The following is a 16,218-nucleotide window of genomic DNA, read 5'->3' on the forward strand; positions in this document are numbered from 1 at the left end:
TTGGTGGGAGTTCCACTTGGCTATTGCTGATAGCCAATGCTACACCTAAAATCCATAAATTAGTTACATGTTTCCCTGACATGCCCATTTTTTCCCACAGATGAGGAATGTTGACATGGGAGAGCAATCAGACAGCACATGCAAAACTTCTTTCCATCCTTCAAGCAGTGGTACAAGCCCCAGGGGAAGTGTACCGTCTGCTGCATTGCAAACTATATTAGGAATGTCGGGGAAATCTATGCGGCAGGGTCTTGCTATTTACTGTTTTACTCTGTACAGCACCATGTACATTGATGGTGCTATATAAATAAATAAATTAATAATAATAATAATAATAATAATCCTGCAATGGAATGGAATGAGTTTGGATTTCTATGGATCTGACCCACGGATTCTGCAGTGAACTGGCTTAACCTGAGTAGTGTGGATTCCGCAGGCATGTGGATCATTTCTTTTTTTTAACCACCTGGAATTTTCTGCAAATTTAGTTATAGAAAAATACACAAAATAAAATTCCAGCTGAAAAATGTGCATTTCTAAGGCATGAAAATGCACATTTTGGTGGCAGATTTGTGCAAGTGCAAATTTGTGAAATTGAAAAAATACAATTTTGTCATTGAGTGGACGACAAAATAAAAGGCACCAACAACCAGCGAAACACAGATGGTACAGATTTTACAGAATCTGTACATCCCTAGTGTAGATTACCATTAGCATTAGGTGGCTTGGAAAAGCTGTCATTCCATCTGTACTGCTATGGAAATCTGAAGTTAGCTGAACAAATACTACAGTTTAATGCTTAACCTGGTCATCTCTTAAAACCAAATATGAACAGATAGCTAGATGATGCTAATTAAGATGGTCAACTCCTGACACCTGCATAAAAATAGCAAGGAGTGTTTTGTTTTGCGACTCTAGAAGTCCCAATGATGCACATTATATTATTGTCTTAGCTAAGACCAATTATAAAAGCTATATTTAATAACAAATACCATTTTGAAACCTTGCATTTTAACACCAAGCACAAAAGTAATTACTTGCCATGAGAACAAGGAAGGATTCTGAGCTTGTCTCCATCCTCATATTCATCCAGACAAATGGCACAAACATCATGCTCATCTCCTGCGGTATAAAATATTGAATAAAAGTTGAGTACAACAATGGAAGTCAAAGTACATTTGTGGAACAAAAGCTCTACAGGCAGTATGGGCAAAGAGAAAAACATTTGGCCACCTCAAATATAACCGGCAGAGCAGTTGGAGGCGACACCTGAGGGCCAGATAAGGCGGCTTCATGGGCCAGAGATTCTGTGTCCCTGCTTTTGATTAAACAATACTGAGCTAGATGGACCAATGTTCTGATTCGCTATAAGCCAGCTTCCAATCCCAATTAGGGCAAGGTATAAAAGAAATGGTTGGTTAACATGACTCCAAACATAGTAGAAAGTAACAGTCAGAAAATCAGAAAGCTTTGTGAACTTTAATAACTTGCCATACTTAATCAGCCATAAATAAATGCTAGCCAGTATGAAAGCTTGAGCTCTCATTTCATTAGAAGCTTGAGAAACTACCTGCAACAACAGCTATTTCTCTCTTTTTTCCTGTCAGAAAAAGAATATCATTTGTAGTTGGAAAGGGAAGCTGTAGTTTTGGAAATAACTACAGAATAATGGGCTCAAGTAACAGGAAGCCGGATTCCAGCTGGACATCAGGAAAACCTTCCTGACTGTTAGAGCAGTACGACAATGGAACCAATTACAAAGGGAGGTCGTGGGCTCTCCCACACTAGAGGCCTTCAAGAGGCAGCTGGATAGCCGTCTGTCAGGGATGCTTTAAGGTGGATCCCTGCACTGAGCAGAGGGTTGGCCCCTTCCAACTCTACTATTCTATGAAGTTAACAGACAAAGCAATCAAATACATCTAGAGTTTCTGGTTACTAGATTTAGAACAGAACAGCAAGTAATTTATTCACTGCTGGACTCATGGTTCATTAAAATAATAGTAACATGACTGGGTGCATCCAGACAAGGCTTTAATCATGCAATCACCCTGCCCCATTCACAGAATTTTACAAGGGGGTTCTTTCCACAAATCCATTAAAAGATGGAATAGGTGTGCAATGTCTTATGAGTCATCTGCCTGGAAGAACCCAATGTAATATAAAATGCAAATACATCAAGGATCACATCACGAAAATACAGAATGAAAGGGAAAATGCATTATGATTATGTATGCACGTGGAAATATATTTTCCATGGATTAAATCCAGTTAGTCATACTTCGAATAGACCCATTGAAATCAATGGGACTTAAGTCATCACTAACAAGTCACATTGATTTCAACAGCTCTACCAGAAATGTGACTGACGCTGGATTCAACCCCATGTAAATTATTACATTTTGCATTATTTTTGAAATGTACTACTACAGATTCTTTTAACATATTGAGACCAGGACTTGTGCATCCTTAGACATGTAAAGACTTGCACCCCAAGCCAACATTTTTTTTAATAGGCATGGAAGCTCATCATATCTATATGCAATAGTTTTTCTTGCCCCTATTTCAGCCTTCCCTAACCTAAGCACCCTCCGTATGTGTTGGGACTATAATTCCGAGCCTGTGGAGTGTCCTCCCCCATTCCCAGTGGTGCTTCTCTCCACTGGCAGAGAACCAACAGTGTGCAATCTTCCAGCCATCGACACAGAGGTGTTTGTATTAGGATTCTGCACTTAATGTTGAGTAAACATTCATTGAATTGCACTGTTAATGCCTTGGTGTGTGTGCTCTTCTAATACGTAATCAAAAGTAAAGATGCACACATATAGTGATTTTGGGTGTAAATGAAATGTGTAAAACTAGTTAGCTCAGTGAGATATACTGCTAATACATGAGGTTAGGGTTAGTAATCCTTTTTCTAAGAAGTTAACTCTAGAACGAAAGATTGAACTGCCTTATTTAAAAGTGGGAATGTTTAGTTTAGTCAGTTTCTACCGTTCCATCTTGATGTAATTTTCAACAGGTGTTGAAACACTTCTTAGAGCACCAATTAATTGCACCAATGGCATGAGTATCCTACAATTTAATCTGCTGCTGCCCCTATTCTCCATTTGGATGCTGGCATCCAACACCACAAAACTAAACGTCTTGGACAAAATAATGTGAATACATGTTTTATTGAAATTAATTTGATATGGTGCTATTACTAATCCTTTGGTTAGCAGGCAGGGTTGACAGTAACACATAGGGGCTGTGGGTTACTTAACCCACAGTGAGGCTGCGGTATGTGGGGCTGCCATTTTGAATATGTAAACCCCATTCAGGGTTAGTGTGAGATCCTGGCAAGCCTGGGTATTATGAGGGTTAAACCAAACCATGGTTACACCATGGTCTGCAAACATGTTCACATGACATGACAGATCCCAAGTGGGCATTGAATATGCAACCTACTGCCTACGGGTGCTACAGCTCATTGTGGGTTAAATAAACCACAATGAGCCATAGTGTGTCATCTGAATCTGGTCACAGTGTAATGAACTTGCTATATTCTTAACAATTGTCTGTACAACTGAAGTGTTTAAGGTACCAAGAATGGCAGCTGCTGAACTAAAATTATGACTTTGGTGGACCATATGAGGGCTTATACTCCATTATGGAGCCAGACAGATGGGCTAATTAGATCAAGGGGCAATCCCATTTGAAGGAATAAATCAATTTATAAATACCTAGTAAATAGTATACCTGTACTTACATTACTTAATAATGCAAATGGTATACAAATCATTGTTCTTCCTTGTCAGCATCCTTAATATGATTGCCATATGACAGAATAAATGGCATTCAACCTTTTTTCTAGTTTTATTTACCATTACCATGTTGCACTGCATTCTGTATTTTAGCATAGTAACCGTCCCTTTCTCATAATGTAAGGATTATGTAGCATAAAATTAACCAATTCTTTGCCATCCTAATCCAGAGCATTTAGAATACCTTCAAACATGCTCCCCAACCCTACTCCAGGTGTACGTCTCAACCATGAACCCAGCTCAGAATGGCCTCCCTACCATCTCTCTACAGGTGACTATCTATGTGCATGTTCTTTTATTTGTGCAGAACATCTCCCTCTGTTGAAAAGAGGGTGGCATGTTAAGAAGAACTTTCTGTGCACATGGATCTCTGTATTGGAACAAATATCAGCCAATTTGGATGTTTGTAATGTCTCTATTAAGAATATTTGTATACCACCTTTCTGCTATACCCGGTGTAGGCATATTTTGGGGCTGTGAAGACATTTGGCCATTTGAGAAGCTGTCCTGGATGCCACCACAAAATGGCTGCCATCAGAGGTATGGCAAAGAACAAGTAATGTGCCTAAAAGGCTGAGTACATGGCAGCAGTGGAATCTGAGCCCCAGCATACTAAAAAACTTAGTTGAAACCAATTTTCAGAAAATGTGTTATTTTTAAACTGTTTTTAAGTGGGAGGCGTAGGACACCTTGGTGAGCACTAAGAAAGCTATCTAGGAGTGCATTGCTGCATCTGGGCACACCACACTGCTTACACCTCAGCTATACAGTGCTCAAGGTGGCTCATAAAAAAGTAAACAAAACAATTCATCAAATTAACAATATAGCATAATAAAAGAATCACTTAATTCAAAATTAAAAGGAGACAGATGTATATGCTAAATATTAAAAATGAACTTATGCTCTGTGCATAGCCAGGAAAGCTCATATGGAGGGAAGCCCTTTAGGTATTTAGACCTTTAAAGCAGAAAACCAGCCATCTGAATTGCAACCAGATGTGTATTGTTAGCCAATACAGCTGGAGCAGGAAAGGCATCACATGATCTAAAGCAGGAGAGCAGAACCTCTTTCAGCCAAAGGCCAAATTCCATTTTGAAGAAAGTACTCGGAGGCCATATTCTGGTAGTGGGCGGGGCCAAAGGCAAATCGGCTGGGGCAAAATACCGGTATATCTTAGATTAAAGCTCTTCCAGCCAGTCAGCATTTCAACCTTTTACACCAAAAAGCCACCAAACAATTAGCATTTGACAAAAAAGGAGTTAAAGCCGGAAAAAGGGGCATGGCTATCTGAAAACCCCCAGAGGATTGGATTGAGACCCCTGGCCTGGGATTCTGCAACCCTGATGTAAAGTTTGAGCCCAGTCAGTGTTTGAGATGTAGCACCCTGCAGTAGTTGAAAATTCTGGGCACTTTTCAAAGGTAGCCCCACGTGCAGCGCAGCACATTACAGTAGTCCAGTCTTAGGCCCAATTCCCTTTTGTCACTATTGTGGCACAGGTGAACAGCATTTCCCCCCCAGTGCAGCTACCCCTTATGCCAAATGCAAAACCTGTTTGGCTCAGATTTAAAGCAAAAATTCATTTAAGGGATGGGAGGATCTCCTTTTTTAAAAAAAGTTTACTAATTAGTCTCATCTGAATGGAAAGAATGACACAAAGCTTGTAGGCAATCAAAATGGGCTGCAGTTGAAAGAGAATTGAGGAATGCCTAATACCAAGATTACAATCCTCTGGAGCTACTGCTCTATTTCCCATCCAAATGAGTACAGGAAAGCCCTAAAAGGTTAATCCTTTGGTATCAACATGGCTGAAGCTGTTGTTATGGGTGCTAATGGATTTTGCATTAGTGCCCTGGGAAATCTTATCTTCCAACAAGGGCCATCAATCAAGCCATTTTGATTCCTCTCTTGCCAAATCTGACAAAGAGCTAATTCTGAGCTAGATTTGTCCATGGGGCAAGTTCACCCATGCAGGCAACACCAGGGCTATCTCAGGCTTGCTCTGTCTAGACGCCAGCACACTCATGGCAATCCCTTTGTTTAAAGGAGCTTTGAAGAATAATTAGACTGAAATCTTACTGTGCCCTGTTTTTCTCCTAGGTTCAGGGGTTGCTTTTTCTTGCGCTTCTAGGAAGTTATCACACACTGTTTTACGTGAAACTTAGCTGATATCTTAGCATTAATAACTCAGCTAGACTACTAGTGGAATACTAATTCAGCCTTGATGCTTTTGAACTAAAGCAGCTTGAAAAAGCTAAAGAGAGTTGTTTTCCAGAGTGGGTAGAAGCAACCCTGAAAATACCAAGAAATAGTAAGAAATATGTTCAGCTCTACATACGAAAAGCTAAAACTAACAAGGGGGCAAATGGCACATATCTCAGCATGTGCACTAGTTTCATAAACATGCAACAACAATACCCATACACATGCATTATTTAAGATTGCAAAATACCACTCTAGTTCTCCTAGGCACTTTTATTCACAGTGGCATCAAAAGCCTTTTTACAGTGAGAGTAAACTGCATCCAATTTAATGCCCCAATTTCACAAACCACACTAACAAATTTGTATTTCAGAAGTGTAGCCAGTTAAGATCTAATGAAATGACCTGCTAATTCCAGCCAACTACCTTAGTGGGCTTTCAGAGTTGTGGTTTCTTGTTCTAACACCAACCGCTTGTACCAGAAATAAACTCCTTCTGAATCTGAACTTTCACAAGTCCACTGTGGCAGGAAAACCAACCACAAATGCCATGGCACATTCAAGCTCTTAAGTCAGGGGTCCCAGTGCAGCACCCGGAGGGACTTCCAATGGTGCCTACAAATCTCTCCACTCTGCCCCCTTTAAAAATATATTTTTTAAATTAAAATAACTTGGAAAACATTAGGGAGCCAGGTATTCCTTCCTGTTCCTCAACCCGCTGCTGATCAGCTGTACAGTGAGCAGGTAGAAAAGAAAAGAGAGAGAGGAAAGCGTGGTCCTTCCCATTTTCGGCTCTGGCCCAGCCACCACTGACATGCGACCCTAGCAGATTATTCCCAAGGCAATGTCCTTGACAGAAAAAGGGTGCCCTGCCCCTAGTCTAAGAGGAGCACTGGTCTATTCTTTTCGTGCTTTACTGTTCTTTTCATCTAGCATGTTGATGTCTCAAGTAGCTAAGATCTCTGCGGGTTCTCTGGCTTTTTTGTGATGGGAAAGACTAGGGAGCATTCATCTTAAAGATTCAAATTCTCTTCCAAACCTTTGAAAGACTGATGGGATAGGGATAGGTTTAGTTCTGATTCTGCCTATAATGCAATACCAGGAGGAAGAGCGCCATCCTTCAGTCTCCATAAATAATGGATTCAACACAACACCCACTCCGTGGTTTCAGCAAAGGCCCCTTGATCAAATATTTATCACTTTTCCAGCGGTTTGTACATCTAAACAATAGTTTGGGAGTAGTTTTGAGTACAAATGGACTGGAGAGCTTCAGTGTAATTAATTAGTATTAGTAATAGCATTTCCAATAAAAACCAAAAGCCAGTTGTTTACAAGTCCTCAAGAAAAGATGAAGAATGGAAAGCAATGGAAAAGCTTGAGAACTTTAATAGGAGTTAGGAAGGATTTCTGGGTTGTTGTCATTTCCCTCCAAAGACTACAAAATGTCTAAGCACAGTAAAACCTATTTTATTAGTTGTCATAATCTACTGGATTTCAGATTTTGTAGTATTTGGGAAGACGTTTGGTTTGGAAACAAGAAGTGGAGTACAAACCTTTTAAATAAAGGAGAAATAATAAAAAGAGCTGGCACACTTTTATAAGCCTGTGGCTGTGTTCATGGGAACAGCTAATACAGCAGCTTATATGTGCCTGAAAGTAGCACATAGCCAAGAATGGCCTGGAGTCCAGCCCATTAAGTAGTGGAAAGCCTGTCACTGTGAAAGGAGCACTGTTCTCGTCAGTGATTAGGAAGGGAAAGAGTTATACCCTTCACATCTCCTTGCAGTAGCCCCAGCTGTTTAGGGCCAAACTAGATGTGACACTGAGAAATCTGTCATTGGATCTCCTGCTTTGTTTCCCCCCTTAACTTTAAAGGCAGCTGCCAGGGATGCCAAATCTGATCACTGGATGTGTGTGTGTTTAACCCTTTCCTCCATGCCACTTTTTACACCACTAAATCTACTATTTCCCCTGTAGGGCAAAAAACACACATGCCTGCAGTGCTGGAGGGGGGGAGATAACTCCTCCCTCAAACAATTTCCCTGATTAAAATCACTTTTGAGGGAGACATTTCATCAGGAAAGTGTCATGACGGAAGGGCAAACCTCCTCTCTCTCTCTCTCTCCCAGTCTTGCAGTCCTAATTAGCTTGGACTCATTCCCTCTTCCTCCCACTGCCAATATTATACTGTTTAAAGAAATGGTGGAGGAGCCAATCACAGATTCCTTGACATCACATCTAGTTGAGGCCCTTAGGATGAAGAGGAATCTTTGAATTCCCTTTCCGGGCAAGGGAAAACAAGAGGATGAGGATGGCAAATACTTCCACTTCTCAATTTTACTGCTTCATCATGGGTAGTCCAAGGGAAAGGAGTTAAATTGAAAGCCGAGGCAATTTACATTAGGTGAGGAGGAGATTGAGTCATTTTTCCTGATGAAAATACCTTCCCCAAATGCAGTGTGCATTTCCATCAAAACCAATGGAGAAATGGATACACGTGTTACTCTTCTGACATCATGTTTGCTTATCTCAAGTGTGCACGTTTCTGCCTCCAAAAAATTAAATATCAGACATGTTTCTGAGCCTGAGTAGCCTTATACTTTGTCTTCCTTCCCCCTTGCTTTCTTCATTCAATTCATAGGCAAAGATTTTACTTCTTATGGTAAGCACCCACCATGGAACCAATTACCTAGGGAGCTTGCGGGCTCTCCCACACCAGAGGCATTCAAGATGCAGCTGGACAGCCATCTGTCAGGTATGCTTTAAGGTGGATTTATTTATTTGTTACATTTTAATACCGCCCAATAGCCGAAGCTCTCTGGGCGGTTCACAAAAATTGAGGCAATTCCTGCATTGACCAGGGGGTTGGACTCAATGGCTTTACAGATCCCCTTCCAGCTCTATTATTCTATGATTATATGATTTCATGGACTTATATAGCTGTCAAAATCAGTGTGTACTCTAAAGCTCAATTCTCCTGCACATTGGGGGCAGTGTTCTATAATTGCAAAACATATGATATGCTACTGAGGAAGAAGAATGGTTCATCTCTGTGGCTCCACACAGCAGCTGTAATGTGCAAACTGGCCCTTAGTAGTGGGATGTCTTCTATTGAGGATGGTCAAGAAAAGGTTCGAATAAGATGTCCCGTCTTCAAACAAAGTTTTGAGTGGCTCTACTGCTTCCTAATATCAATAAGAGGCTCCACTCTTACTTATTTTCACAGTGACCCATTTGGGTGGGCGGGGGGGCAGAGAGAGAGCCAGGCTTTTATTCTGAGAATAATGATGGTGGCACACATCTCTACTCAGTGCCAGACAGCTTACATTATAATTGTCCCCAATGCTGAACAGCAACATAGTGCTGCTGCATGGCATTGTGGACATTTGATTACAACAGTGGCTGCCTGGAACTCACTAGGGCTCTTGGAAAGAGGGCCTGGAGCAGCAGGGGCAGGAGCAGTGGGCCCTTGACAGCTGCTCAAGGATGCCACCTACCAATGCCAGGTTTGGGTTTGATAACATGATCTGCTTGATCCCTTCCAACTCTATCTTAAGAACATAAGTGCCATGCTGGATCAGAACGAGGGTCCATCTAGTCCAGCACTCTGTTCAGACAGTGGCCAACCAGCTGTCGACCATGGACCAACAAGGCAGGACATGGTGCAACAGTACCCTTTCACCCATGTTCCCCAGGAACTGGTGCACACAGGTTTACTGCCTCAGATACTGGAGATAGCACACAACCATCAGGGCTAGTAGTCATTGATAGCCTTCATTCTATGAAACAATTAAAACTCAATTCCTCTAAAAAGATACATGGATGCCACAGTTATTTGTATATCTCACTCACAAACTTTAAATAAGGAATACATGCAAACTCAGTGAAATAATATGCGTAAAGAAACACTGAGATATATTTCAACACGAGAACAAAATAATACTCTTTATATATTTCTCCTCTTAATTAGTTTCCATCAGAAATCCTGTAACAGGGAGGGAAATTAACCTTGGCCTTCTTGATGCAAAATCACTACTTTATAGTCAATTCAAAGCCCCAGAGAAACAAAAATATTCAGCAAAGATCAGTCAGTCTTGCAGAGGTAAAGCCTCATTAATTTTTTTATGAGAAACTAACTTTGCATATGACACAGTGTGCACTTTTCAGATGAACATCTGCTTTGCAGGTAGTTTTACTAGCAATATCATCAATAATGCAAGACTTGTTATCAAGGGCAAATGGCACGTAGGATGCAGGTCTGCCCCCACATCCATGCCTGTCTGTAAGCCTCACATATTCTTCATGCTGCCAATGACACTGCTGCAGTTATATTAACTATCTGTATGCTACAAGTTAAGGCGGAAAACATCCATTGCATTATGCAAAATCATGAAGCAAAAACATTAGCAAAAAGACACATTTGTCCTGAAAACTGTAATGCTTCAAATTGTTTCAAAAAATGCTGACGCTGGGGTAGGGGTTACAGATTATGCCTAACTCATTATCCAATTCAAGCACAGGCCAAAGACAGACCCTATTCAGTTCTTGTCTAACAATTGATTTTAAATACGCACAGTGTGTACAGCAAACATTTTCTCTTTTTAAAAGCAAAAATCAAGGCTTCAGTGTCCTCAGCAGTCCAATTCATTAGGCTTCATTCTTCATGTGAAAGGCAAAGGAGCGGATTTATTTGTACTGTGAATCTGTTCATACATTACTAAAATTAGCTAGCTTGCAAATAAACTGCTCGTGCAAAGAGTGTAATGTGGGAGTACATGACAGAAGAACATGGCTATGCTGTCCTAATTCAGAGAATCATTGAAAAAATCCTCAATGTTATGGAAGTCTCTTCTAACATTACACTGTTCATGTGCATGGCTTATATCCCATGACACAACTCAGATATGAGTAGTTACTGAAAAGTTTGTTCCAACTTCTGGAAACGCGTCAACAACTCTCTTACTAATTGTCATCAACTGGCTCTCAGACTATCAGCAGATCTGTAACTCAGCTACTCAAGGTTTTCCCCACCCTGTTATCTGGAGAGGCTTAACTGGAGAGGCTGGGAACTGAATACAGGGGGTTAGAACCAGACTTGCCCTTCTACAATCAGAAAGGGAGCGACTAAGAGGCAGTGGAGGCTCCTGCTGGAGACCGGGGGGGGGGGGGGGGCGGAGGTGTGTTTCGCAACTTCCTAGTTCCCCACTATGTCACCTTCCATGCTGTTCTGGCATGCCCTTGACTCTCCAAGAGAAACTTGGGGTTGGCATAGGGGGCTGCCGGGGGGGGGGGGGAATTGCCTTTTTGCCCTCCCACTTCATTCAGCAAGAATATCCCATGAGGAGTTCTACTCAAGAGATACATTTTGATAACCCCCAGCTGAAACATCTTTTTGGGACTGGGCGCTTAAGAGGCAGGCTCCTGCTACCTGGGGGATACTGTCCATCTGATCCAGGCAGGAGAGGAAACCTACAAAGCAAGGGGCCAATCAGCAGCTGCTGTTGTCCTGCCTTGGGGGTTTGCCTAGTCTGCAGAACCTTCCAACTGCCTCCTAGCAGACTCAGGCTCCCAGCACAGAACCATCTCACCCCCAGCTGCAGCAACTTTTGGAGACTGAGAGCTTAAGAGGCAGGCTCCTTTGGGGGCGGGTCCGCCACCAGCGGGGTTGCCTCCAAAGGGGGCGACACCAAGGCGAGGTCCTGTCCCCTTGTTCGTTTGTTTTGTTTTCTCCCCCTACTGACTTATAATTTTGTTGTGTATTTTAAACATTTCTTTTCCTATGTTTTAAAATGTATGTTTTTAAACTTTGTAATACCGCCTTGAGGCCCAGTAAAATAAATAAATAAATAATCTGGATCTCAGCCAGGGGTTGGGTTTTTTTTTAATACCAGCAGCCATGCACTCTGCATTAAAGCTGCTCAGGTTTGAAAGCTCTGGAGAGCTTTTCAGTATTTTTGATACATTACCCTATGTCCTCTGTGACTCTAAGATGCATTTAAAACCAGCTTGCATAGATTGTTTAATCAATTTTAAAAAGCCACACTTACCTTTCTTGAACTTATGTACTGGAAGCTTCTTAAGCTGATCTTTTTGAAGCCGATTCCTTCTTGCTCTATGTCTGTCCTGGACAAATTTTGTGATCTTGAACAATAGGGACAAAAATAGAATATGGCAAGTTGAGACTAAAACAAGATACAGAACAACTAAATTTCCTTTTATTCTGAGAACAGTTATCCCAAAGATGAAAGGAATAATAAGCCACATAGAAAACATGGCTAATAGTGGGACTGAGAAACCTACTTGCACATTCAAATCCAAAACACCTATATCTCAAAGGCTATAACATCTTCTCTAAAGTCATTGTACTGGGCTGATCTTGTGTAGCTAGTGAAGAAGCCATGCACTTTACCATTGTTCCCCTATGTCATCCAGGAAATCTACCTAATGTATTTAGAAGGCTAAATACAAGCTAATTTCACACTACTCAAAATCCCTTGTTGAGGAGCTAGAAGTCAAAAATATAAAATATCTCTAATCAGAGAGATGTTTGAAAATTTACAGGCATTGCCTGCAAAAGTTTCTCAGTGCTGTGGAGGATGGACCACAAAAGAATTTAGTGCCTCATGTGGCTATATGCGGCTGTTTGTATGTAACAGTGGCATTCCACGGTTTATTCTCGGGTTAACTTTGAGTTGTTTGACCTATTAAATGACATGATCTTGACACAGGGACAGGCCATCTAGGTAACAGCAGAACCACTACAATACAGTGTCCCCAATCCATACAGTGTATTCAGAAGGAAATCATGGCTGATAGTATCAAAAACCACTGAGAGGTCCACGGAAACTAAGATGGTCACAGTTCCCTGTCTCTCTTCTGGCATAGATGATCTATCAGATAACCAATGCAATTTCCAAGACAAAACCAGGCCTAAAACCAGACTGATTACCAACATCCATTTCAATTTAATCCAAGAGGTTCTGGAGTTGCATAGCAAGCATCAACTCAACACCTTGCCATGGAAAGGGTTATTGACAACAAATGAATACTTGTTGCAAGCATACAGAACACACTCGTCCTAGAACTCTGAACTGTCTCGTCCAAAAAACTGGGCTAGACAGAGCTCTGGACACATCAACAGATTGAACTTTTGTTTATATGTACATAGACACATACACGTGTGTGTGTGTGTGCTGTCCGTTTATATGTAAACAATTTTTATACATGAATAATATTGTATTTTTAAGGTTTTTAATCTCTGTAAACTGCCCAAAGAGCTTTGGCTATCAGGTAGTATAGAAATGTGACAAATGAAATTAAATAAATACTGGCACCCAGGTTGCAGCTGATGTGAGCAATCCTATCTTGAGGTGCTTTGGAAACATGCCATAGCAACCCTCTGATGGTTCCTTCACATCTCCTGATGGATCAAGATGGTGAAGGCACCAAACCATTCAGAAAAGTTCAACTGGACAGCACTGCAAGGATGCAAATGGTAACAGAGAAATTATGCTCTGTAAATAACAGCATGGGACTTTAAATTCTGCTAGTTTTGACCATTTCTCTTCTGTGAGCAATGTCCTACAGTTTCAGTGGTGCTGCCACATTCGAAGGGTCCCCAGACAAGGTGTTTCCTGAAGTCTCCCACTCCCACAGCTGCTCACTCTTCTCAATTTTTAAAAAACTTTTTTGGGGCAACTCAAGTTTGATTTCTCCCTGCCTCTGCCACCCTCCTTCTCCCTGCCTGCTCCACTATTCCACTGATGCCATTTTTACCTTTGGGCAGTGGTGCTCTTCCCCTTCTTCTTGGCTGAAAAGGCGGCTGCTGCCAGCACACATTGCAAAGTAAAGTACTGTGCCAGCTAGCTCAAGGTTGCAGCCACAGGCCTTTTTATAATCTGAATGATTTCTCCCTGAGCGTGAGTGTCAAGAAGCTAAGCCAATCAGACACTTCCTTGTGCAGCCAATAAGAGCACTGGAGCTACAAGAAGGTGGGCTATTTCTTAACAATGGTTTAAATATTCAGTCATAATGCTTAACCATACAAATATTTGAAACTTTCTCCTGTAGTTGATGCAGAGGGGCAATGTTATTAATTTTGTTCTACAACAGCTCCTATTAAGAATTGATCTTGCTACCATACATAGAGAGCTAGAACGTGTCTTTCCTACTCGGCAATGATTTGGCAGAGAAGAAGAGATTCAAATGTTACAAATAAATAAATATGATGCCAAAAAGGGAAGTATCAAAGCCTCCTACAAAAATGACAGGATAATAAATTTGGGGGAAGAAACTCTACAAAAGCTGCCTAAAAATATTTTTAGCCACTAAAACTCTAGGTAAATTCTCAACCAGATTCAGATTTGCAACATTAAAAAAAAAACATGTGGTAACAAATATGGAATGAAATCTCTAAATCTCCTTGAATTTCTCTGTTCTATAGCACAGGCTTCTGTTAAGCAAAAACTATACAAGTGTTAGCGGATGCTGCTGAGATTTAGTTCAGTTGATGACATCAAGTCCCAAACCTATGGATGACTTCTTCCAGTGGTTTCATGTAGATATTAAAATCCCTGGAGGAGGATGAACCTTGAGGCACCCCAAATATCACCTGCCAACAGGTGGAACAAAAGTCCCTCAGCACAATCTTCTGGGGCCATTACAACACTGTGTCCCCCAAGTCCCACCACACAGAGATGGTCTAGGAAGATACCATGGTTAATGGTAGTGAAAGTCACTAAGTGTTCTGCGAGAACCAATCAGGACACACTCCCTCTATTTGCTCCCCAGCATAAATCATCGATCAGAGCAATCAAAGCAGTTTCTGTCCCGAGTCCATTCTGGACTGGATCTAAATAGTCAGTGTCATCCAAAACTTCCTGGACTTGACATGACACAACTGCTCTAAAACCTTGCTCACCAATGATAAATTCAAAACTGGTTGATCACTCTCAATAGCCAAGGGATCTAGAACTGGCTTCTTCAACTGTGGTTTTATTACTCAAGGACTGCCAGAAATATCCGGTCCATTAATGAAGCATTTCTGATATCTACACTGTAAGCCCACCCCTGGCAGACGTCATTAGCCAAGAAGGACAAAGTCTAAAGAGCCGGTGGTAGGCCTCAATCCTCCAAATAGCTTGTCAATATCCAAAAACTGCACAAGCTGAAAATTAGCCATCCATCTCCAAGTCTGTCAAAACTAAATATGATTGCCGATCCACACAGAAGTTCTCCTTGAACTGATGCATACACAGGGATTTTGAGTGGGATAACAGTAAAAATATATATATTTTTCTCTATTTCTGAGAGCACATCTTGAGTTTTAAACTCTCATGCCACAGAAATATTTTATTTCTTTCATTATTTAAGGAAGCAACCATTAGGCCAAACTGATTCCAGCAATACAACATTGCATGTGTATATAAATAATAATGAAAAACTTGTTGAGGGAGGAGCATGAGAGACAGTTATACCTACCATAAAAATAACTATAAGGATAAGACAGATTCCCACAATAATCAGGAACGGGATTAGATAGTACTCCAAAGGAAGGCTGAACTCTGGGATTAACAAAATATGGCCTCTGTGAAAGAGAAAAAGGAAGACAATTGATTTTAAAATGGGTTAACCTCTATTAAAATTGTTTAAACTTCAACAAAATAACTTTCAGAGATGCAATATCAAGATTGAAGTCAGAATCTTTGGCCATAACAAGTCAAATAGTAATTTATTAGACTATTAAAACATTCAACCATGTCTTTAATTCACTAACGCACAACAAAAAGGTTAACATTATTATTACAATATAGTCCAGGCTCCACAACAGGGACCTGTAAAAATATAGCTGAATGGAGAACGTTCAAATTTCTGCACCGTCACTATAAAACTTATTCTGTGGCATTAGTTCAGTAGCTACCATACATATATTAGATTACTCATGAGCAAGTGCATATAGAAAGTTCATTGTGGTGGCAGTTAGTTCAAAAACCCAAAAGAATCCTCGCCATTATGAAAAGAACAATTCTTATAATGTATCGAACAATGAACAAGGAAAAACTAGAAATATGTCAACTTGTAATTTTCCTCTTTTTTTGATTGATAATACACTGAAGGTATTTTTGGCTGCCTTTTTCCCCTTGAAGTTGTAAGGCAAAAGGGTGGCATCCAACTATTAATAGTATGTTAAAAGGGAACAGATACAACAATAACTCAG

The 16,218-nt window shown here is 40.8% G+C and overlaps 1 protein-coding gene and 1 long non-coding RNA gene across 4 annotated transcripts in view; one reads left to right on the plus strand and one right to left on the minus strand.

The window, feature by feature from the left end:
- The window catches only part of RNF13 (ring finger protein 13), a 57,104-nt gene that overhangs the window by 2,755 nt on the left and 38,131 nt on the right, over positions 1-16,218 (minus strand). For all 3 annotated transcript variants that reach the window (XM_063132114.1, XM_063132113.1, XM_063132115.1), the window contains 3 exons: positions 15,483-15,588; positions 12,050-12,143; positions 1,042-1,122 (listed from right to left, as the gene is read on the minus strand). In XM_063132114.1, the coding sequence (XP_062988184.1) occupies positions 1,042-1,122; positions 12,050-12,143; positions 15,483-15,588 (281 nt within the window). The remainder of the gene's footprint in view (positions 1-1,041; positions 1,123-12,049; positions 12,144-15,482; positions 15,589-16,218) is intronic.
- The window catches only part of LOC134402584 (uncharacterized), a 30,047-nt gene continuing 17,803 nt past the window's right edge, over positions 3,975-16,218 (plus strand). The window contains exon 1 of the long non-coding RNA XR_010025721.1: positions 3,975-4,074. This is a non-coding gene — a long non-coding RNA (uncharacterized LOC134402584). The remainder of the gene's footprint in view (positions 4,075-16,218) is intronic.

This window comes from Elgaria multicarinata, chromosome 8 (genome assembly GCF_023053635.1).
Source record: "Elgaria multicarinata webbii isolate HBS135686 ecotype San Diego chromosome 8, rElgMul1.1.pri, whole genome shotgun sequence".
NCBI classification, from domain to species: Eukaryota; Metazoa; Chordata; class Lepidosauria; order Squamata; family Anguidae; genus Elgaria; species Elgaria multicarinata.